Raw genomic sequence first — 23023 nt, forward strand, 5'->3', positions numbered from 1 at the left:
GTATCCAGAAAAAAAAATACCTATTGATTGAATGAATGTATAAATGAATAAATGAACCATGTAGTCACTCTGCCACAATTCCATAAACCAGACTACACTTATGAGTCTCCAGGCAATTATCAACTCTGCTTCTTGGGCTTTTCTTTTAACTCCAGTACCTTATTAAAGAATAAAGGGTGGATGAAATCAGGTCCCTTCACTATCTACCGAAGTTCCTCATCACTGGTAAGGACTGCACCATCCACAACTTCTTTTCTACCTGCAGGCCATTCTGAAATCCTTGCAGTCTCTCCAACAATGTCCTGAGAAGTCATATTCAAGGCAAAAGAATTTGTGGTTCTCACAGGGACCACTTGGCTCTTAACTCCATTTTGAGCTTTATCTAATACTAGCTACTGCCTACCTAGTTCTCCAAGTCAGTATCTGTGGCTTATTATTTCAAACCTAATCAGTTATCTCACAATAAATGTAGATATTATTAGAAAGAAGGCAGCAAATACAGATCAGATTTACCCTGATCTGACTTGGGGAAATGCCGTGTTATCTTTTTTGAAAAATGTATAATTAGGTTGTAATCAATTCCCTTTTTATTCATCAATGGTGTCAAAGTTGAGTTTCAGAACTTGAAAAAAATATTAGTGCTTTAATCATCTTGTCTTTGTGCTATATTTCAAAACAACAGCTGTAGATTTTCTGCAATGCAGGGGAAATGGAGTTTATCTACTAGGGTTGCTAAAGGTTTTATAACTGAAAACCAAAAGGCACCATCTAAAAACTGTGTCAACACCAAATGTCCAAACCAGGGATTCAATTACCATCTCTGAATCTAATATAAAAACCCATGCCATTCCTTTAATAATTACTCAGCAAACATTTCTTAAGCACCTACTATTAATATATGTCAACACACTGAAAACATTATATTGCATTTAAATTAAGAGCAGACCCATTCAATAACTCATTAATAAACCATAGTCAAATTCATATTGCATGGATTAACACAAGATATAAAATGAGTGGTAGAAGGGTCTATCACAGCTCCTAGTGCTGTCTAGGAGCTCACTCGAGTGGAGAGGTGTGCAAACTGTCATAATGGGCACACCAGGTGTTTACACACAGTTTTGGGGAACTCAGATAAAGAATCAGTTAATGCTGACTAAGCAGATTAAAAATGGCTTTGTAGTGGAATTGACATCTGTGGGCTCTCAAGATGAGTAGGAATCCTGCAGGTGGAAAGGGAGAAAGGCAATTCTGGGTAGAGGATTCCACAGAGCAAAGGCATAGTTCAGGAACAAGTGTAAGAGCATAGAGCAGTCCTGTGTAGCAGGGGGGACAATGAGAAAGGCTGATACTGTGGGTGGTGGAGGGGTGAGTGGGGTGAGTTGGCTGGGAATATACTGTGAAAGACAAGGAGTTAGTGCACAGGGATCTTGGTGTCATATCTCTTAGAAAGACAATTCTGAAATCAAAGGGGAAGGTGTCTGGGAAGGGTAAGGAAAGGGAAGGGGTACCTGTGGGTGCACATGTGTGTAAGACATTATATTTCCTTGTGTGAAGTGGCATTACAGTAACTTCACTAACTGGGTGTAGGTAATTAAAGGTTTTATAATAATTAACTTTGCATAGTGCTTAAATGGAATTATTATTGAAGTACAATGTATGTTATCCTCTTGAAAGAAAGAAAAACAACAACTTCATTATTTTCCTCTTCTTATGAAAGTAATACATGTTAATTTCAAAGTAAGTGCATGATAAAATTGAATTTTAAAAGTTGGCAAAAATGAATCACAATCACACCACCAGAGAAAAACATCATATATGACTCTTCAAATTGGTGTCAATTCTACTGCCATGAACCAGACATTAAATAAGATTGAGGATGGATATAGCAATGTGGACAACTGAAGACAAGCTCATTTTAAGCAGAAGTGAGTAAAATTGTGATCTCGCTTTGTGAAGTGAAACTTGCCAAAGAAGACATTTATTGCTACATTATGATAATTAGACATTTTATAAATTATTTATAATTATCACAAAAATATGCTAAGCACTATGAGGAACACAGTTGGAAATGGTTTTATATTTTGCAATACACATTTCTTTAGCAATTCCTTTATGTCTTTGAAGCAAAAATGAAAAGCGCAAGTAGTGAAAATGAAGAATCCCTTCAACCTTTAATTACCTTCAAGTGAAAACTCAAGTACTGAGGAATGGTAGGCTTTTATCCACTAGTTCATCAACTCTTTAAGAAATACCAAGTAGGACACCAGAGATAGAGCTATCAGTGAACAAAATATAGGTATGGTGTCTGCATGCATGGAACTCACAATTTTGTAGTTTAGCAAGATATTCTTTCTCCCTCCACTCCTGAATAGAAATTTCACCCATTTTTCAAGGTCTGGCTCCATTTCCACATTTCCATGGGTGCACTCTTGCACTGTCCTGACCCCTTCAGGCTTATCCTTTCTCTGACATTCCATAATTCTTAGAAATACTGCTGCTAAGATCATTCAACTTGATCATATGTTACCAGGAACTATACTCTATTAAATGTATAGAAATCTCTTTTCCTCAACCAGATTAAAAAAATCCTTGAAGACAAAGACTATGCTTATTACTTAAGGTTAGGGGCAGATTTTTGTGAGCATCTGATAATACTGACAAATACATTTAGGAAATTTTTGATAAAGCATTTGATTATGACTGAAAAATGTATTCACTGAAAGCCTAATTCTTGACCATACTAAAAGATATGCCAATAAAATCATCTGTCAGCACTGTCTTAAGGGTTGAACAACTCACAATATGGGTGCAGATAAAGGGCACTTGGTGAGAATTTCCTAATGGAATCTCATGAGGCACTCTTCATTTCATTTGTTATTTTAAAGGTAAATTATTCATTATTTCCTAAAACTGTTGTACAATTTAAATGTCTCTAAACAATAATTCAATCACTTTTTCATTGAAAACTGCAGTTAAATTAAGGCTCAGTTACACGTAAAGTTTGGATAGGAGAGGAAAGAAATCTGATTGCTTGATGTTGCCATTACCATATTTCCAACAAATTTAAAGCTGCAACAGATTAGTATACAGTTAGGCTATTAAAACAGAGAAGTCATTCTGTACTTTGGCATTTTGTAAAAAGCTTGTTGTTATCTGCAGGTTTCTTTACAAGCACTTTAAAAATCAATTTGTATGATTTATAGGACATGCTTTGAACAAGCATCTTGATAAACTACAGCATAGTAACCAAATTAAACATATTGCTTAAAGGAAACCAAGATGTAAGGAAGCTCCAGTAGAAAGATGAAGATTTACATTGATAGAACAGGGACGTTTGTCCTTTTTTTGTAAACTTCAAAGCTTGAAATCATTCTGTTCAAGGTTATTTGAACACTTGATCACTATCGAGAGCTTCTAATTGCTTATCTATGATTCTAACCATCTTATCGTCTGCAGAATTGTTTGAGATGAGATTTTTCAGAAACAGGAAAATGGGGACATTTATGCTGCAATGTCAGGTGATGGTGAAGGACATACAGTTTGAGACTGAAAAAAACAGCTATTAAGAAAATGGAAGATTCCGATGAAAAAGTTCTTACTCTATATGAAGTAGAACTTGTTATTCAAATGGTGCCAGCAGATATCTTTTAATTTTCAGCTTTATAATGGATACTTATTTTTTTTGAGATGGAGTCTTGCTCTGTCACCCAGGCCAGAGTGCAGTGCCACGGTCTCGGCTCACTGCAAGCTCCACCTCCCCGGTTCATGCCGTTCTCCTGCCTCAGCCTCCTGAGTAGCTGGGACTACAGGTGCCAGCCACCACACCTGGCTATTTTTTTGTATTTTTAGTAGAGATGGGGTTTCACGGTGTTAGCCAGGATGGTCTCGATCTCCTGACCTCCTGATCCGCCCGTCTCAGCCTCCCAAAGTGCTGGGATTACAGGCTTAAGCCACCGCACCCAGCCTATAATGGATACTTTTTAAAGCATTTGTCCCTACTGAAATACAAGTCTACTAATATTTAACAAATAGAAAGACTTTTCAAAACTATCTGAGAAGAGAATATTTCCTTGGTGTTGTCATCATCCATCTGTGACCATCACAAATCTCCTCTTTCCTACTCTCTGGCCATATCTGGCCTAGGCCACATAGGAAAAAACATTTATTAAAAATTTCGAATAAATTAATTTCAAACTCTAATTCTAAAGCCAGGCACAACTGAAAGTATCATGTCAAAACATGCATGGAAGAAAATATTTTCTTTATTCATGGGCAGACCATGTGATTGGCCACCATTAATGGTAAGATCTAAGCTGTCACAGGCAAGACACAAACCTCAGTCTTTCAAACAACAATAGACCCATTGATGCTAACAAATCATCACTTGAAAAGGAGCTCCTAATACTCATATGCACAGAGACTCTTCCTTGATGACATCTCATACTCTCATGTTCAGCTGTTTAATACTCCTCTTTGCTAGCCATATGGACCAAAAGCAATGCACTTCATTTCTTGAAGACAGTAGCCATATTCCTCTTCTTTTTTTAATAACAAGATCTGACCCATAATTGTGTGCTTACATTAAGTACGTTTCATTTCCAAAGGAGCAACCTATATATGAATTTTCTAAGAAATCAACCATACAATAAGTAACATCCCAGTTGTCTCATTGAGCCTCATTTTAAACACAGAAACAGATGTTTAAATAAACCAAAGAGCAGGGCATGGCTAATCCAATTTAGGATATCTCATCAAGTTTAAGTTGGCTAATCTAATTTACATGATCTCACTGAGTCTCACGGTTTACAGTGATTTATTTCAAACAAGGGATATTGTAGGAGTAAAGGCAAAAAAAAAAAAATGTGAATCAAGCACCTCCAAAAGCCATGTTAGTGTTAATGAGAATTAAGTTAATGCCATGAGGAGAGAATATGGTCTACTGGTCTATTTCTGTAGATGAAATCTCTCCCTTTTGCTTCTTAAGTCTTAACTGTTTTTACAGTATCCATTGGTGACCGAGAGTGTGTACCACATAAGAATATAAATGAAATAAAGCTGATGCTGGTTGCTATTTATTTGAATTCATATTTTCATAGGCCTTTCTAACGGCCTGATATTTTCCTGGAAGATTAGAGGTAACAAAGCCACGGTTCACGTTCTTTGGACATGAACCATCAATTTTTCACTATAGGTAGGTTTAAAAACACCAATAATGGTGACTCTAGTTAATAAAAATTATTAGTAATGAGGGTACAGATCCACACAGAGACATATCAGAACATTATTAGTTTGAGTTCTGACTGACCTTCAGGTTGATATTGTGCTATAATCGTCACTGTCTGTCCAGCCCCCTTTAGTGCAGCAGCTGCCTGCTCGTGGGATGCACCACGGAGGTCAATGCCATTCACCTGAAAGAGAGGAAGCCAGAGAATCTTGGTATTTCATAAGGCATATTATCCTGATAGAAGAAAAAAGTTTCCCCAAAACCAGGCTGTCTAACATTATATCACATGCCTCAGAAACCCCTCATATCCTACTCAGGTGTTTGTGGACTTTCATGGTCTTAATCACTTTTAGTTAGGAGAGACATTAAATTTCACCTTGTGGTGTTTGTGCCATGGTCTGACCGGGTTGGAAACATTTTTATCTATTCATGTTCTAGTGTATGCATTTAATATGCCTCTGTGAGCTTCCTATATTTCTAGGGTAGATAGGGATAAATATGAGCCTTCAAAATTAGAGGGAAAACAGGATGATAAAGAGAGACACATGTAATGTAAATAGACAAATATATGCTAAAAGATTAAACATTCAGATGAGATTCTGGGGACATGGTATAAAATGGGGCCAGATGGTTGCCAAATCCCTCTCTGTGGTCAATTGTCTAGCCTTGTCATCCTGAGCCTGGTTAGACAGCCTTAAGCCTTGTTTTAAAATATATACTTGACTGTCCTATTTCTCATATACAATTCTAGAATGAATTCTGACAAAATGAAATAAAGAGTGCCTGGAGTTTATTTAGCTATTGCTAACTCCCATTTTGGGTCCCATACTGAAAGAGAAACAGAAATGTCTTAAAAGCTCCAAACTCTGCCAGGGTGAAAGGCATTCTTAACTCAAATTTAATAAGAAGAAAATGCTAAAATTTTTCTTGAATCAATTCAGCCTAAGTCAATATAATGTAATTAATAAGTGCTCTCCAATGACAGAGTTCTCTGTCTGCCCCAGAAGAGGGACAATGAGTAGAGCACAAAAGGAGACAAGATAAGCCCTCAAGAAGTTTTTCTGATGAACACACAGTAAGTATGGGTTTCTAACCTACAAAAAACTAGCTTTTTGCAGATGATAGCAGAATTCTGCTTCCTTTTATTCATGGGGCAGGTTGATATGGGCTATGAAAGAAGAATAAAAGAACTGATTAGCTTATACACGTTCAAAATATATAATCATATTTTGCTTTTCATCAATCCTATTTGAGAATGACATTGGGTGGTAGATGGGGGTTACTACTTTGTTTCCCCGTCAGGCCTGGGACATCCATACGCTTAAATTCCACATCATGATCCTCTCATAATAACTTCGTTAACATCTCCTTATTCTCTTTTGTAATTTTCCTTGCCTCATCCCTGGCTTTCTAGTGTGGTGAACTCCTTACAGAAAGCATTGATTACATGGTAACACTGGGGAGTCCACTGAGCTAGGCCTGATCTGGCTGTGCCACTCTCTTGCTGACTGTCATACTACCTGAGACTCAATTTTCTCCTCCCTCGGAGGGAAGGGACTGTTAGGCTATATGAGTCTAAAGCCCCCTTAAAGTATAAAATTCCAGATCTATTCTTGAATTATTCTTGGTAGATATAGTCATTTCAGAGACTGTCTAGGCTATTGATGAGTCAGAAGTATGAATCTGCCGGCCAGAAGAGACAGGAAAGGTAATTAGATCCAGGCTACTGCCTACAGGAGGCTGAATTGCACAAACTTCACATGCCAAATAATTTATTCTCTTGTCAAACAGTTAAGGTTTACTTTTTATAAAAGAATAATACGTGATCATGGCAAATAAATTCTGTTTCAGAAAGGTCTAAAAGGAAGAGGTAAAAGTCCCCTCACCATCTCCATTTCCAGTGGAACCACTTTTGTGTATACTTTTTTCTTTTATGATCATCTAATATTTCTTTAATCATAATTCTAGTTCCATAGGTTTTCATGTTATGGCAATTTGTACCTGAGTTTAATGACAGAAAAGGCAACAATTTCTAAATTGGTGGTAAACATTTCTTTACAATTTTTTAATGTAAGGCCATTTATTGTAATAGGCAAACTATAAGATGAAAATGAAGGCAACAGATGAAACGAAGGCAACAGAAAAGCTCAACTTTTCACAACCAATAAAATTAGCACAACCTAAGAAATAATTTAGAAAAAAGTGTTAGAAGATATGTTGTAGATCTCCATTCCATTACCCAAGATTATGCCAATTCATGATTCTAAATAAATCTTTTTAAAGTAATAGATTAAAAATTCATCTTCAGTGTATATGTAAATTCTGTGTTTTATCACACAGGTATGTTTATTCAACACTATCTTTTGAAAATGGGCCATTTAAAAAGACATAGCAATTTCCATTCTGTTTAATGCATAAAAATCACAGTGGATAGCAGCAAAGGACAGGGCGGGGCGGGAGTGGGGGCAGCATTGAGGAGAATTTGATAATTCACATTGTGATTATTCTGCACATTGAGGAAAGGTAATTCACACTTCTAAAACCTCAAGACTTCCCTTTTTAAATAACCAAAATAAACCCAAGGCACCTTGCTGACACTTCCCCACCCCTAAACAAACTGACGACTTTTTTTTTTTTTGAGATGAAGTCTCGCTCTGTTGCCCAGCCTGGAGTGCAGTGGCATGATCTCAGCTCACTGCAGCCTCCGCCTCCTGGGTTCAAGCAATTCTCCTGCCTCAGCCTCCTGAGTAGCTGGGACTACAGGCACGCGCCACCACGCCCAGCTATTTTTTGTATTTTTAGTGGAGACGGGGTTTCACCATGTTGGCCAGGATGGTCTCAATCTTTTGACCTCGTGATCTGCCTGCCTCGGCCTTCCAACGTGCTGGGATTACAGGCATGAGCCACCACTGATGACTCTTTTATACATAAAACTGAAATAGTTATGGCAGCAAAAGATTTTGATGGCAATGAAAGTTTGTAAACTGTGTTTCAATCTCTTTTTCTTATTCCCAAAGTGCAAGATGCAGGGTTCTCAGTCTTTCAGTAGTGCTTCTCCTGTAAATAATCCTTCATTTTGTTTGGCAAAGGCAGTTTCTGAATTAAGTCTATTCTGGTATACTGACATATAACAAAATGACACAGGTACTGCAACGAGTGTACTTGCATGAACCTAGACACTGGCTTGGCCAGTCTGACAAGGTAAGTTGCAGATCCAGGCAGCTGAGACCTTGAATAACAAAAAGTTCCATTTTCAGAGTCCCTGACTGAATGCTCAATTAGATCAACTATGGATGTATGCCCTTCCACATCTGGCTGTTCCTAAAAGCTAAACCTACCATTTGAGTGCTCAAGTCTAGTGTGAACTGTTTTACCATGGGAGTGAAAGCTCAAGCTTAAAAGGTAACAGTCTTCAGAACTGTCCCAATCAAGGAAAGAACCATCTGGCAGGACTGCTAGCTTCCCTTCTGCCTCCCAACATGTGATTGGTCCCCAGTACCATCCTTGTTTTGCAAGATCTTTTTAGCTCCTCTGTAAGGCTTGTCACTACCATGGGACCACTACTTTGCACTGAGACATAAACTCTTGCAACACCAGGAGCAGAGTTAAAATCAAAATTCAAATGACAGAGCATACTTTCAGCCATGTGGGCTTCTGTGCCAGTAAGTCCACTGAAGTTCCTTTGGATTTGATTATTTTGCATTGGAGGTAGCAATGGTGAGAGTGGAGGGACATGATGTGGACCCCCTCTGGGGCTCTGCAACATGACTCCCGTGGTGCTAGTCAACAACCCATTCATGGACTGATCCACAAAGATCCCTGGGGCAACAACTAGGTTCTGGTCGGCCTGACTCTCATCTTCGGGGAAAGAGCGCCCTCCTACTTGAGAAGGAACCACAGAGACTTCCATGGTAGAAGAACTGTCCAGACAATAGCTACTTGATCCTTCCAAAGGACACATCCCCTCATCTAAAGGCACAGTATACTGAATGTAGTCCTGAGGCAGAAGTCCAATAACGACAGGCACATGTTCATCCAGGCGAAGATACAGGTCTCCGTTCTGAGAAGCCGAGCTTTTCAGTGAATTGGCTTGTTCCTGGCACGCGGTCTCAGACTGAAGGTTGTGGAAATCCTTCCGGACGCTATTCAGGGGTGGACTCGGACTGGAAGAGTGGCCTTGACTCTCACCTCCATCTTGCTGCACGTCTCCTCACAGTTTGTGGGTCGAAGAGGCCATGGCATGGGACTGCAGTGATGGCTGCAGAGGGCGGTCTCTGAGCTCTCACGGCTTTAAAGACTATCGGTGCTGAGGAGGAGGGGAAGGTGTCCTCATCGGCAGAGCTCCCAGAGGGTTTGCCCGCCTTGCCTTTTGGCTTCTGTTTGGCAGAAAGCTGCCTTTTTAACGTATCCATCAAGCTTTTGCTTTTTGATCTGTCTTTTTTTTCTTTTCCGCCTTTTTCATCTTTCCTGTTGATATCGCAGTTGGCCATATCTTTACCATAGCAGCTACCAAATAAGGAATTATCTTTCCAAAGCCACTGGCTAGCGATGGTTGTTGTACTACCATGAAATCAGTTTATTTTTTACTTTTATTCAAGTTAAAGGATTTCCAGAAGGTTTTAAAACTAATTTTCTTCATTATGACTAGTTACCTAATCCAAGGGATGAAAATACTAGGGGATTCACTTCTGGCATGATGGAATGAGATGGTCAGCCGGGCGCGGTGGCTCACGCCTGTAATCCGAACACTTTGGGAGTTCGAGGTGGGCAGATCGCTTGAGCCCAGGAGGTCAAGACCAGCTTGGGCAACATAGGGAAGAGCCCGTCTCCGAAGGTGGCCGGGCTACGCTTCCTCGCCCAGGACCGGCATGACTGCTGCGCTGGCCTTTCCTCCAGCAACTCCTTCTCCCGCCTCCTTCCTCCTCCTCCTCCAGCTTGTGTGTACTTTTTAAAGATTCACTATATGCACATGCAAGCACATGACTTTATTTCTCTTGCTCTCCTTACATACATATTTTAATATATTATTGGCTTTTTATTTAACTGAATAGATCATATCATATATAATTTGACAGCTTTTGTTTTGCTTTTCATTGAGCAATGTATCTTGGACATCTTTCATTATCATATCAGCTCATATCATTCTACCTTTTTAATGAAAGCCTAGTATTCCATGTTATGGATGTGCCAGCACTTTTCAGTGAGATCCCTCTTGATGTTGTTAAGGTTGTTTCCAGTTTTTCTGCTACTATGAACACTTATAAAAGTGTTTCTGAAGGATAAATTCCCTGGAAAGACTTCTTGGTGAAAGGGTATATGCATTACTTGTTTTTTTTTAATTTGCTATTGCACATTTTCAAAATGATTATTTATTCATTAAACATATAGGAACTAATAAATAAGAAAACAAAAACAGGCCATAATCTAATTGCCCAGATAGTGTACTGATATGAAAAATAAAATTAATATACACACATCATATCCATATATCATAAGTAAGGCACAATGAAAAGACATACAATTAAAAGGCTTCCCTACCTCCTATTATTCTCTACAAAGGTAACCATGTGAATGGCTTCTTGTATATACTACTAATTATTTTTGTTGTGAATATAAGCCACTTTATAAAAGATATAATTTAAAATTTTATACAAATAAGATCACGTTCTACACCTTGATTTTTTCCACTTCCTAATATACCTTAGTCAGCTTTCTAATTTACATATTTCTTCCCATTAATCTCATTCTTTTTAATAGCTATGAGTGTTCTATTATTCAATGAAAAACAATTTGTTTTACCAGTGCATGGCTGATAGACAGCTAGGTAGCTTCATTATTTTGTTATTATAAACAATGAGGTAATAAATATCATCTAACAGTAAGTTGTTGAGTAAAGGATATGAATGTCAAATTTTGATAGGTATCACCAGACTGCCTCTAAAAGTGTAGTACTAATTTATATGCCATCAAATAATATACGATTTTCAACTTCCTCACACTCTTGTAATAGTTACATATACCTCGACATTTGACTTTTTCCATTCTGACAGGTAAACAATTTTATTTTTAAATTTTGCGTTTCTTCAATTATAAGGTTAAGCATCTTCTTATATGTTTATTGGATATTTGAATTGATTTTTACATAAAATCCCTTTTTATTTATTTTGCTTTTTTTGTTGTTGTTGTTTAGGCAGTTTGCTCTTTCAAAAAATTATCTGCAAACGAAGAATGTTATTGTTCCTTCTTAGGTAACTATTGCAAATATTCTTAGTTTGTTATTTGTACTGTTGTATTTTAACTTTTCTTTTGTACATTATTTCATATCATAGAGTGAATTTTTAAACATTTAGTGAAGTCTTATTTAATTTCCTTTTCTTTTTTGGCTCTTAAGTTTTAGATTATATTTTCTCTTCACCAATCTATTTAACAAATTACCCATGTTTTCCTGTAGCAAACTATAGTTTAATCTTTAGCCATTTAATCCTTAATCAATTGGAATATACTTTAATGTTTGATGTGAGAACCAAGTGAACAGCCACAATTTCTTGGACATTTCCTTTACAGCATAAGATTTCTACGTTTCATCATTCTAGTCATCCTCTGAATTTTTTTTCAGTGCATTAAGAAAACTGCATGGAAAAATGGGAAGGAACAAAGCATTTGCAGTTAGACAAAATGAGTTAAATCTCAAGTCTACCTAGGTTTCCTAGGTAACCTGGGGAAGTCACTTAACTTCTTTGAACCTTAGCTTCCTTTTCTATAAAATGAGTATACCTACCTAACTACCTACCTACCTATCAGGGCTGTTGCAGGTACAAACAGGCATTCAGCAAATAGTATCTATTATTATTGTTTTAGCATTTCTTCAAAGAGCTGTGATTGTAAGTGATGAAATAAAATCTAATAGAAATTAACCAACACAGAGTGCAATATATTAGTTACTTCGTGCTTTTTTTAAAAAGAGGAACACAACATTTTAGGACTAGAAGAGCCTTAGAAACTTGTTTGTCTAGCACTTATACACTAGAGATGAACCCCGTAAAGGAAGGGACTGGCCCAAAGTCATATTGAAGTTAGCATAGGGATAGGACCAGCCAAGGGCTCCTCTTGCCAAGCCCAGAGTTCTTTCTAGTTTAGCAGATGTGCTCTAATATGTGAGTTTGTTTCTTTTCCACTGGACCAATAATAAAATCTTGTTCATTTTAGGCCCAAATCTACATGGGCCTCTGCATTTTTGGAGAGGTTTGTTGCTGCTGTTATCCTGAAAAATATCATATTGCCCTTGTTCCTGTTGATTTCTTCCCTGGTTTTAGCAAACATGTTCTTCTCCAGTCTTTCAAACTTTTCAAGATCACTTTGATTCTTATTTCTATCCCTGAGGTTTGAGTTTTTATCAGTAAACCTTGAACAAATAACATTTTCAAGTATTCACAGTTTACATCATTGATATGACATTTTAAAATACCAAGTGTGACACAGCCTCATATATTTACTATTGGTTTTTTTTTTTTTTTTTTTTGCTTCAGTTTGAACTTTTTCACCTGGATGCATGGATTCTCAGAGTTCTATTTAGAGTCCTCTCCTCTCCAAGAAAAATTCTTTTCTTGAAGCATACATTCTCAAAGATTGGATGCCATTAATTATTGTTGAGATTAATAATAATAATTGTTAACATTAATTGAGCATCAGGTATGTACATCAGAGATAGTTATATATTATTTCATTTAATCCTCAGGAGGGTGAGATTATTTTTACCATTTTACTGATAAGAAAACTAGGCTCAGAGACTCACTGACTTACTCAAATTTATATGGTGGAAAGAGGCTAAAGATCTAAAATAATGTAACTAATACTCCTGAGTTCCTAACTACCAATTTACACTGTAATTTAATATCCTGTCTAATTCCGAGGGTCTACGCCTACAAGATTCTAATTCTGAAAGCTGTCTTTCAAGGGCATAAGTCAAGCTCCCTGAGACTGGCAGCAGATGATTGGGTGTGTTTTGCCACTCTGCTCTGTGGTGGTCCAAAAGCAACCTGATCTAGAAATTATGGCCCAACTTATAATGATTAGATCATGTAGGGCTAAAGCAAAAGGCATTGTCAAGCCAGAACAATTTCATTTATTGCTACCTCTTTATGTATATGACTTTTATTGGATCATTAAAATATTTATATTCCGGCCAGGCGCGGTGCTCACGCCTGTAATCCCAGCACTTTGGGAGGCTGAGGTGGGCAGATCATAAGGTCAGGAGATTGAGGCCATCCTGGCTAACATGGTGAAACCCCGTCTCTACTAAAAATACAAAAAAAAATTAGCCAGGTGTGGTGGCAGTCGCCTGTAGTCCCAGCTACTTGGGAGGCTGAGGCAGGAGAATGGTGTGAACATGGGAGGTAGAGCTTGCAGTGAGCTGAGATCGTGCCACTGCACTCCAGCCTGGGGGACAGAGTGAGACTCTTTATAAAAAAAAAAAAAAATCTATCTATCTATCTATCTATCTATCTATCTATCTATCTATCTATCTATTTGGGTAAGTTCCTTAATCATACACATATATATTCCATATGTTTTGGCATCCTTTTCACAATGATATTGGTAATGAATAGAAATTTGAGCACTTTTAGTTGACTTCTAGTTGTGTTGCTGCTGCTGTTTTTCACATCCTAATGTGAAGATGAGTGGTTTACCATTCCCAAGGTCAAATTTTTTTTCTTTTTGTTTTTAAGAGATGATCATTATATTTGCTACTTCTCCCACTAGGGGCATTTATTCCTTGAATAAATGATGATTCTCTGGAAATATTTGTCTATTTCTTAGTGCTATAGAATGAATGATATCAGAATCAGAGGATTTCAAAAATGGAGGAAGTCTTGTGATCTTCTTCAACCCCAATTTATATCATTAGGCTGATTCAAACACATTCTTATACCCTTGTCCCTCACTATGTTGACCTTTTAAAATTTCTCTGATTCAGCCATTTCTGCATTTATGCACATGCTATTTTCCATATCTAGAACATAGCTTCTCACTCTTTCCTCATCTGGAAAACTTCTTCTAGTTCTTAAACACTCAATTCAAACTGAGTTGTGTAATGTATCTATTTATAAGCTCCTTAAAAGTCAGATCTCTGCTTATTGGAACTTGTGTTCCTGGCATAGGGTCAGGCAAATAATAGGTGCAAAAGAATAAAAGAGGATTGTGAGTGAATAAGTGAGTGGATGAGTGAATAATATTTTCTCACTGCATTATCCTAGGCAAATGATCATCTAACCTCCATGTGACACTGGATCAACACTAATGAAGAACTCACTGCCTTTCAGGAAAATCCATTCTGTTTGGATCAGCTCCAGTGATTAAAACAAACAAACGAAAAAAAACAAAACAGTTCTTTGTGTTGAATCTTTCTTTCCACCTCTTGGCTTCAGTTCTGCCCTCTGATGGCTCACAAAACAATATCATTTCTTCTATATGATCCTAATATTTGAACACATTTTTCACTTTTCCAGGGAGTGATCCCACTCCCTTCCGCATCCCTTCATATCATTCTCACCAAGTGACCATTTGCTTGTGCTTGCATACCTCCTGTGTCAGGGAATTCTCCTTCCCTAGTTTCTAAATTATATTTTTTGTTATCTCTTATGGGTGTTATTTCCAGCATCTTGATATAATGTAATATCTCATTAGAGACTCAGATAAGTGAATGTGAGATCAAATATGGCAATATGGATGCTCACCCTATGGTTCACTGTACTATCTTTTAATGTGTGCCTACTGTAGTGCCTAGAGATAAACACAGTATTGAAATATATTTGTTTTCTAAAAAGTATCCACTTAGTTATTTCACTTTCCAGTTTAAGGGAAGAATGAACTAGAGTGACACATAGCCATTGTCAAGCAATGTGCTGTTCATTGCAGGACAGTGACAGCTAAACACATGATTAAATGCTGGGCGGTAAGTGCTAGCACAAAAAAAGTCAGAATTCTGTGGCGTACAGAGGAGGCATTCCTACCAAGGGATGAGGAGGAATGAGCTTTCCTGGAGAAAGTGACATTGAGATGAGGTCATGAATGTCAGCAAGGTGAGGATGGGTGGAGGTTCTCACAGAGGGGGAGATTGGGGTGAGGAGACGAGTGGCAAGAGTATTCAAGGCAGAAAGGGAGGCACATATGGAGGGCTGGAGGTGAGAGAGGGCCTGCACATCTGAAGAACAGGAAGCAGTTGTTACTGAAGAGTAGATACGGGAGGAACAAATGCGAGAAAGAAGTGATGAAGGAAAAGAAGAAGAAGAAGAAGAAGAAGAAGAAGATGATGATGATGATGGTGATGATGGTAGCTGACATGTACATAACACTTAATATGTGCCAGGCACTGTTATAAGCATTTGATATACAGAAATTCCCTTAGCCCTCATAACAACTGTGTGAAGTAAGAACACACAACAATCCCCATTTTACAGAGGTGGTAACTGAGGCACAGATTAAGTAACTTGTCCGAGGGTACATTGCTAACATATGGCAAAGTGAGGAATGAAACCCAGGCAGTGTGGTTTAAGTGTCTGCATTCTTTTTGTTTTGTTTTGTTTTTGTTTTTGTTTTTTGAGACAAAATCTCTCTCTTTTCTCCCAGACTGGAGTGCAGTGGTGCTATCTCGCTCACTGCAAGCTTCGCCTTCTGGGTTCATGCCATTCTCCTGCCTCAGCCTCCCGAGTAGCTGGGACTACAGGCACCCGCCACCATGCCCAGCTAATTTTATGTATTTTTAGTAGAGATGGGGTTTCACTGTATTAGCCAGGATGGTCTCGATCTCCTGACCTTGTGATCCACCTGCCTCGGCCTCCCAAAGTGCTGGGAATACAGGCGTGAGCCACTGCACCCGGCCGCGTTTGCATTCTTAACCATGACATAGCCTCTCAAGGATCTGGTGATCCAGGGCATGATAAGCCATTTTAGTATATTTGACCATAATGAGGAGTCATTCCTCAGCTTAAAATTGAGAAATATTATTTTAACATCATTCTTGTGCCCCAGGAGTGCTTACAGGTAGAGAGAATGCACAGGAAGGGAATATGCAGGAAGCATGTGCTTATGGCCAGCCTGGCTGCAGGACTCTGAGGTTGGATGGACCCCCTTGGAGATGCTGCTTAGAAGGCAGAGCAAATGCTCATGGCTGCCAAGGTTTTCCACCACAGCTCATGTCATCTGCCTGCTCTGAAAGCAGTGTCTTGGGAAGAATACTGGGTTTAGACCCGGGAAGGCCAGGATTCAAATCTTGGTCCCTTCCCTTACCAGCTCTATGACTTTGGGTAAGTTCCTTAATCTCTTTGAACTTGTTTCCTCATATGCATCAAAAGATGTGAACCCTTCTTTTGTTAGGCTGTTATCAGGATTATTAGAGTTTAAGCAAATAAAATGCTTAAAATAATATTTGGTACATGGTAGGTACTTACTAAATAGTTGCTATGTGTATTATAGCATATCCATTATCTATGTGACCAGGACTTTTAACTGGCTTTTATCAGCAATAATAAAACCAAAGAATATGTTTGGTAGAAGACTATCTTAGGATAAAAGTAGGTAAGAACTACAAATTTAACAGAATTATTAACTATGAAAAAAATACAAAGGAGTAACCAAATGGGAAAAGGCTAGATAATTGGCACCACATTTCAATTAAAATGAGACAGGTACAGAACACAGGGGACTGTTTCAAGCCAATAATTTCACAGTTGGGGGTCTGGGTGCAAGGTGGCAGGGGGCAGCAGGGAAGAAATTGGGGTAGGATCCAAACTATTTCTACTTTATTCAGAGAGACCACGGATAGGAAGATGAACAGATGTATTACAGTGTATTAAATACATGTAGAAGGCTCCCATTCTTTTTCAAGAGGGAAAAAAATCTATTTTCATTTTTCCTGAAGTGATGAGATGCAATGAAGTGAAAATGTAAGTTCTGTTGCCAACTCTGCCATCAACTTATTCAAGCCAGCTAAGGAGCTGCTCTGAAAAATGAAGGTGCTGGGCCACACCATCTCTAGGGTCCCCTGTGTTGTAAATTTAATTATTTCTATGGCTTAAAAATAACATCTCAAAAGTATTTTACAGTTAGTAAACTGTTTTCCCACCTCACATTTGTTACTGAAAAAGGTGATACATAAACAAACAAATAGAATAAACAAATTCACATGTATTAAATGATCTTACCACATACTTATGTGGGTAACAGGGAAACTACAGATATCACATTCAATGTTGAATTGTGAGCAGTCTGATGGCTGGCATAGAACATAGATAGGGAGAAAGAAAAAATGCCGCCAGCAGAAGTAGACCTTGAACGCCAGGGCAAGAAGTTTTGTCAATAAGTGGCTATGGAAGGGTTTTACAGAAGCATTTAACACAATTGGACCTGTGTTTATGGGAGAACAACTCTGGCAACAGTGAGAAACTGGGGTTAATGAATTAAGTGAGGACAGGGTAGGAAGTATCCCAGTAGATAATCGGATGTGATACTATTGAAGTGTTACCAATGATACAAATAATTAAGGCCCAAATTAGGCAAATGAGGGTGGATTTGAGGGTGGGAGATGTGGCACAAATTTGAGAGAGGAAAACAGAGGAAGATTCTATGCAGCTATTCTCCTCAAATACTTCTGGAAGCCAAATAGAGTTTAAATAATATTTACTGTGTTGAGCAGATTGAAAATGGGAAATGGGGAAGGTGTCAAAAAGCTTTAGGATGATTGGAGGTGTGATGATACCATTAATCAAGACAGGAACACAGGATGGAGAGTGGGTTTGGGTGGGAGGATAATGTATTTTGTTTTAGACATGTTGACTTTGCTATGTCTGTTGGATATCTACAGTTTTGCAGACAGTTAGAAAATATCTACCTGAAGCTTAGAGAAGTGGCCAATGTTCAAAATCATTTTAGATTTCATATTCCTGTGGTCAGTACCCTGGTCAAATTAGACACAGATGTAGAAGAAGCTTGATATACAAGATGGGGATAATAAGAGTACCACATCACAGAGTTGCTGTAAGGTTAGATTAGTTAATACATGTAAAGCATTTAGAACAGTGCCTGGCATCTAGTAAGGGCATATAATTATTAGCTATTGTTGAACCCTCTCCTGACATACACAAAGAGGATGACTTGGGAGAGTATAAAATTATCTCAATGCAGGCTCATTTGACCAGGGAAAAGTGCTAGGGTTGAAGGCACTGAAACAGAAAAGCACAATCCTAGGAGTCAGGAGTGCTGAGTTCCAGTCATGCTGTTAGCTTATTTGACTTTGAGAAGTCCCTTCATCTCTCTGGGCCTCAGTTTCTTTATCTAGAAAGAGAGCCTCATACTAAATCACAGAGGTACCGTCTAATGCTTAATAAACAAATATATTCTATGCTCAAAATGTGTTTTGTTGACAACTTGAGACAAACAGATCATTATGCATTAAATTTTTCAAATACCCTCCAGCATGTTTCAGAGTGAGTGAACTATAAATTGTATTTGAAGTGGAAATTTCTAATTAAGTTCCCTTCTCCTCCTGGAGGCTGTTATACTTTGTGGAGAGTGGTAATATTTCTGACAGTACATGCATTACAGCTCAAGACTAGAATCCTTCTGGAGCAGAGGCAAAGTGAAAAATTGATATTGAATATTGATGTATCTTAGCAGTTAAACATTAACTTCCCTTTAAATTTGGATTCCTGATGCAAAAACAGGCTTATAGTTAAAAAAAATTAGACCTTTAAAAATGTTTTGGATTACCAGGTCATTTCTAGAGGGATGGTTATTTTGGAATCTTTAAATGAAAATAATAAAGTATAACTTGGCTATCCAAACCCAGCTTATTAAAGGCTGAAAGACAGTAAGATCTAGAATTCATGCATTTCAAGTAAAAAGTTAACTATCTTTATAAGAATATATAAGCAAAAAATAGTTGAAACCTTATACAAATATTATACAAACACAAGCTGATACTAGTATCTCCAAGCTCTGATTTTTACATTAACTCCAGACTTGAAATCTGTCTGCTTACTTGACATCTGCAGATAGATGTGTAAGACTTTTCAGACTCATCGTGCTCAAAATCAAACTCAAAATTTCTCCCAAACATGTTTCTCGAGAGTTTTCTCATTTTCAGCAAACAGTACTACCACCATTCTCCTCTCAAACCACTGAATCAAGAACCTCCATTCATTTCTTCCCCTCCCACCTCCCCATGCAATCCCTTAGTTCATAGCCATATTCTAATTCCATGCACTTTTCTCTAACTCCACCCCATCCCTCTAGGCCAAGCTATCATTTTCCCTGGGAATACTACAGTAGCCTCGATGGGTCCCTCCATTGTCTCTGTGGCCCACTCCTCCCACCCTCCTCTATCCCCTTTTGACTCGGCGGCCAGAATGATCTCAAACTGTGTATCAGATCATGCCTCTCCTCTGCTAAAATCTTTCTTTTGGCTCCGTGTTAGACTTTGAATGAAATTCAAACTCCTTTCCTCGGGCTCTGCCTATCCCTCTTATTCCATCTTATTCCACTCTGTCTTCTTTACTGTTTGCTGGCCACAAGGGCCTTCATTCTGTTTTGCATCAGCCCAAGTTTCCTCCAGTCTTACAGCATTTGTGCCAGTGGTCCCTTTGACTGGAGTGCTCTTACCTAGCTTTTCTCATCTTTGACAACTTATTTTCATAAGTTTCAGCTCAAATGTCAATTCCTCAAAGAGCTCTTTGCTGACAATCACATTGAAAGCAGCCTCCCAGCCTATCTCTAATTCACCTGGTTTTACTTTCTTACAGAATTTAGGCCCACATGTTATTCTGTTTATTATCTCACCCACCCCGAGAAAAGCTTCCCATAAGTAGAGACCTTGACTGTCTCTTTTAACTCCATACTTTTAGTGCTGACTACACTATGTAGATATTCAACAATATTCCTTAAACTAATGAATGGTTATAACTATTAAATCACATAACTTTATTTAAATCATTAAAATTTATTTGACAACCAGTTACTGTGCACTTGTTATAAGCCAGGTACTAATTAGAGTCCTTTTCAGAAGGTATTTGTCCTCTGGGGGAGAATGGTTGATGAAACTGAACTCACTGAATCCGCATCTTTGAGGGTGAGGCCCAAGACTTTTTTTTTTTTTTTCTTTTTTTGAGACAGGGTCTTACTCTGTTGCTCAGGCTAGATTGCAGTGACATGACATGCACCATTATGCCTTGCTAATTAAAAAAAAAAATTGTAGAGCAACCAATATGTTCCTTGAAGCACCAATATGTCTTAAATGTCCTTGCAAACATTGTTAAACAACCACCTCCACTTCATCCAAGCCTCTAAATTGTTCAGGCAGTGTCAGACTCTGGGCTGAAGGCTAAATTCCTACCCTTCACGATCTGCTTTGTGGCTTCTCACCTCACCCACCAAATGTTCTATCCTGAGATGAGATGTGTGTGTGCTGCTAGGCTGACAGATTCCCTTTGGTTAGGGTTAAATTTGAAGCTGAGATCCTTTCTCTGGTGGATGGTGGTAAGAAAAAAGCCTTCTGAATTGGCTCAACATGTTCTCCCTTTTGAAATCAGTGGACTAACTGAAAGTGCTCTATTATTCTTTATTTAAACTTAGTTTTTTTTGTGATTTCTGGGTTTCAGATATTAAAATATCACTATTTAATCTACTATTAAAACACTATCAATAATAAATTGATTAAATAGATAATGAACTATTCATATAATGGAATACTATGCAGTCATTAAAAGCAACAGCATACATGTCTAATATTTTGAAACTAAAAAAAAGTCATGATCTATTGCTAAATTAAAGAAAAGCAAGTTGTAGAACTATATGTATATCTAGTTTGTTTGTTTCAAAAAAAGAAAAGGATGAATGATCTTATAGAGAATGCCTGCAAGGTTACACAATGAATTGATAACAGAGGCTTTAAGGGGCTATGGTATTGTGGTGGGGAGGGGAGAAATGCTGAAGAGGAGAGAATGGGTTACATTTCATTTTATAGCCCTTAACAGTATGTGAATATTTTTAAGTAAATATGTTGTACCATAACAATTTTAAAAGTCATACAAAAAAGTTTTAACTACTGAATTTGAGGTTTGTGTTACCTTAGCAATAAAAGGCAAAAGGGGCTATGTAGGCAAATTTAAAATACGGTAATATTTATAGAAAACATGAGTCCTAGGGCAATCAAATTTTCAAACATTGCATTAATCCATTCAATACATATTTACTGAATGCCTTCTTTGTGCCAGTCATTGTGCTATTTTTGGGGGATGGATTGGTGAAGAAGCAATGGTTCAGCCCTAAGTGACTTAGAATCTAACAGTAGTTCTCAACTGGGTGTGAAAATGTGTCTATTTGTGAGGGGGGATGGTATTTTCTGTTGTTAAAATGTCCAAGTCAGGAGTCAGCATTGGCATTAATTGTAGAAGGCTCATGTGTGTTAAATGTTTTGCAAACCGTGGCACAATCAGGCATAGTGAAAAAATGTCCTTCCAAAGGTGCAATAACACCTGCAAAAGGAAATACTGAATCAATACCATTTTTCACATAAATGTCCTAATTCCCAGGGAACCTTATTATTTTGTTCAAACAAGTTCAGTTGGCTAAGTTCCGGGTCAAAGTTATTAACTAGGAATTTGTCTAAATAGTATACAGATTTGAAAGCAATAAGGATGTTCATTTCTACATATCCTATAATATTCACTAATTTGGTTTAGTTTACATAAACTAATCTGAGTGAGATTGTAATGTAAGTGAAAAGGGTTCTTGTTTCCTTTTTTCCTCATACACAGTTAATCTTGTTCATAAGCTTTGGAATCAATTTTAAAGGAAGGAATAATGCTGTCTCCAGAGACATATCTGTCAAACAGTCCACTCCTAAAACATCTGAAAGGCTTGAGCAGGAATAATATACTAATGGAATTAATCTTGGTCAAAATCTGTTAATGCAAAACTCAAACTCTGGCTGCTGCATGTGGAACTCACCTGATGTTTTTTTCATCATAGTTCCTCAAGTTGATGACATTCTTTTGTGTTTGGGCTTATGTGTATCTTGGCATCTGGCTGTTGCCCATAATTACATCTTAGTATTTCTTTGACTTATTCCTCATCTAAAAATAAGGTAATCATCTCATTGCCTAAAAGCTCCCAAGAAACAGGTTTTGTGAGTTTAGGCAAACTGTGTCAAGAACTCTTAAGTCCCCTCTTCCCAATTACTTTCATCAAATCTTCCCAATTGCAATCAGTCAAATCTTTTTGGGAAGTCAAAATCTTCCCAACTGCAATCAGTCAAATCAAGAGGAGGAGATCTGAATAAACAGAGATGCTTGAAAATCAACTTGTATTCACCACTATGAATGAGAAATAATATTTATTAAACTATTTCTCTTCAAAATATCTTTTGCTTTTGTTTTTTCCTTTCTAATTTACTATGCTAGTTCTAAGCATTGATCTGAACTATTGAAACAGGCCCTGTTTCCTGTTTATTTTGAAAAATTTCAAATTATAGAAAACTTGAAGAACATTATAATAAAAACTCATAAAGATTCAACAGTTCTTAACATTTTGGTACATTTGTTCTCCCTCTCTTCCTCCTTCTCACTCTCTCCACTTACCTACCTATCTGCCTAGCAGAAGACACACACACACACACACACACACACACTTTTTCTGAACCATTTGAATTATGTTGCAGACGTCATTCCACTTTCAATCTAACATATCAGCAAGGCATCTTTCCAGTGTAAAGACATTTTCTGTATAACCACAATGCCATTATTA

General features: G+C 37.7%; 1 protein-coding gene and 1 pseudogene across 19 annotated transcripts in view; both read right to left on the reverse strand.

The window, feature by feature from the left end:
- DLG2 (discs large MAGUK scaffold protein 2) overlaps positions 1–23023 on the reverse strand; it is a 2166992-nt gene that overhangs the window by 325490 nt on the left and 1818479 nt on the right. For all 19 annotated transcript variants that reach the window (XM_034934113.3, XM_063608698.1, XM_055093779.2 and 16 more), the window contains one exon: positions 5309–5411. In XM_034934113.3, the coding sequence (XP_034790004.1) occupies positions 5309–5411 (103 nt within the window). The remainder of the gene's footprint in view (positions 1–5308; positions 5412–23023) is intronic.
- On the reverse strand, positions 7437–15162 carry LOC117975100 (suppressor of cytokine signaling 6-like; annotated as a pseudogene).

Source organism: Pan paniscus, chromosome 9, assembly GCF_029289425.2.
Source record: "Pan paniscus chromosome 9, NHGRI_mPanPan1-v2.0_pri, whole genome shotgun sequence".
Lineage (NCBI taxonomy): Eukaryota > Metazoa > Chordata > Mammalia > Primates > Hominidae > Pan > Pan paniscus.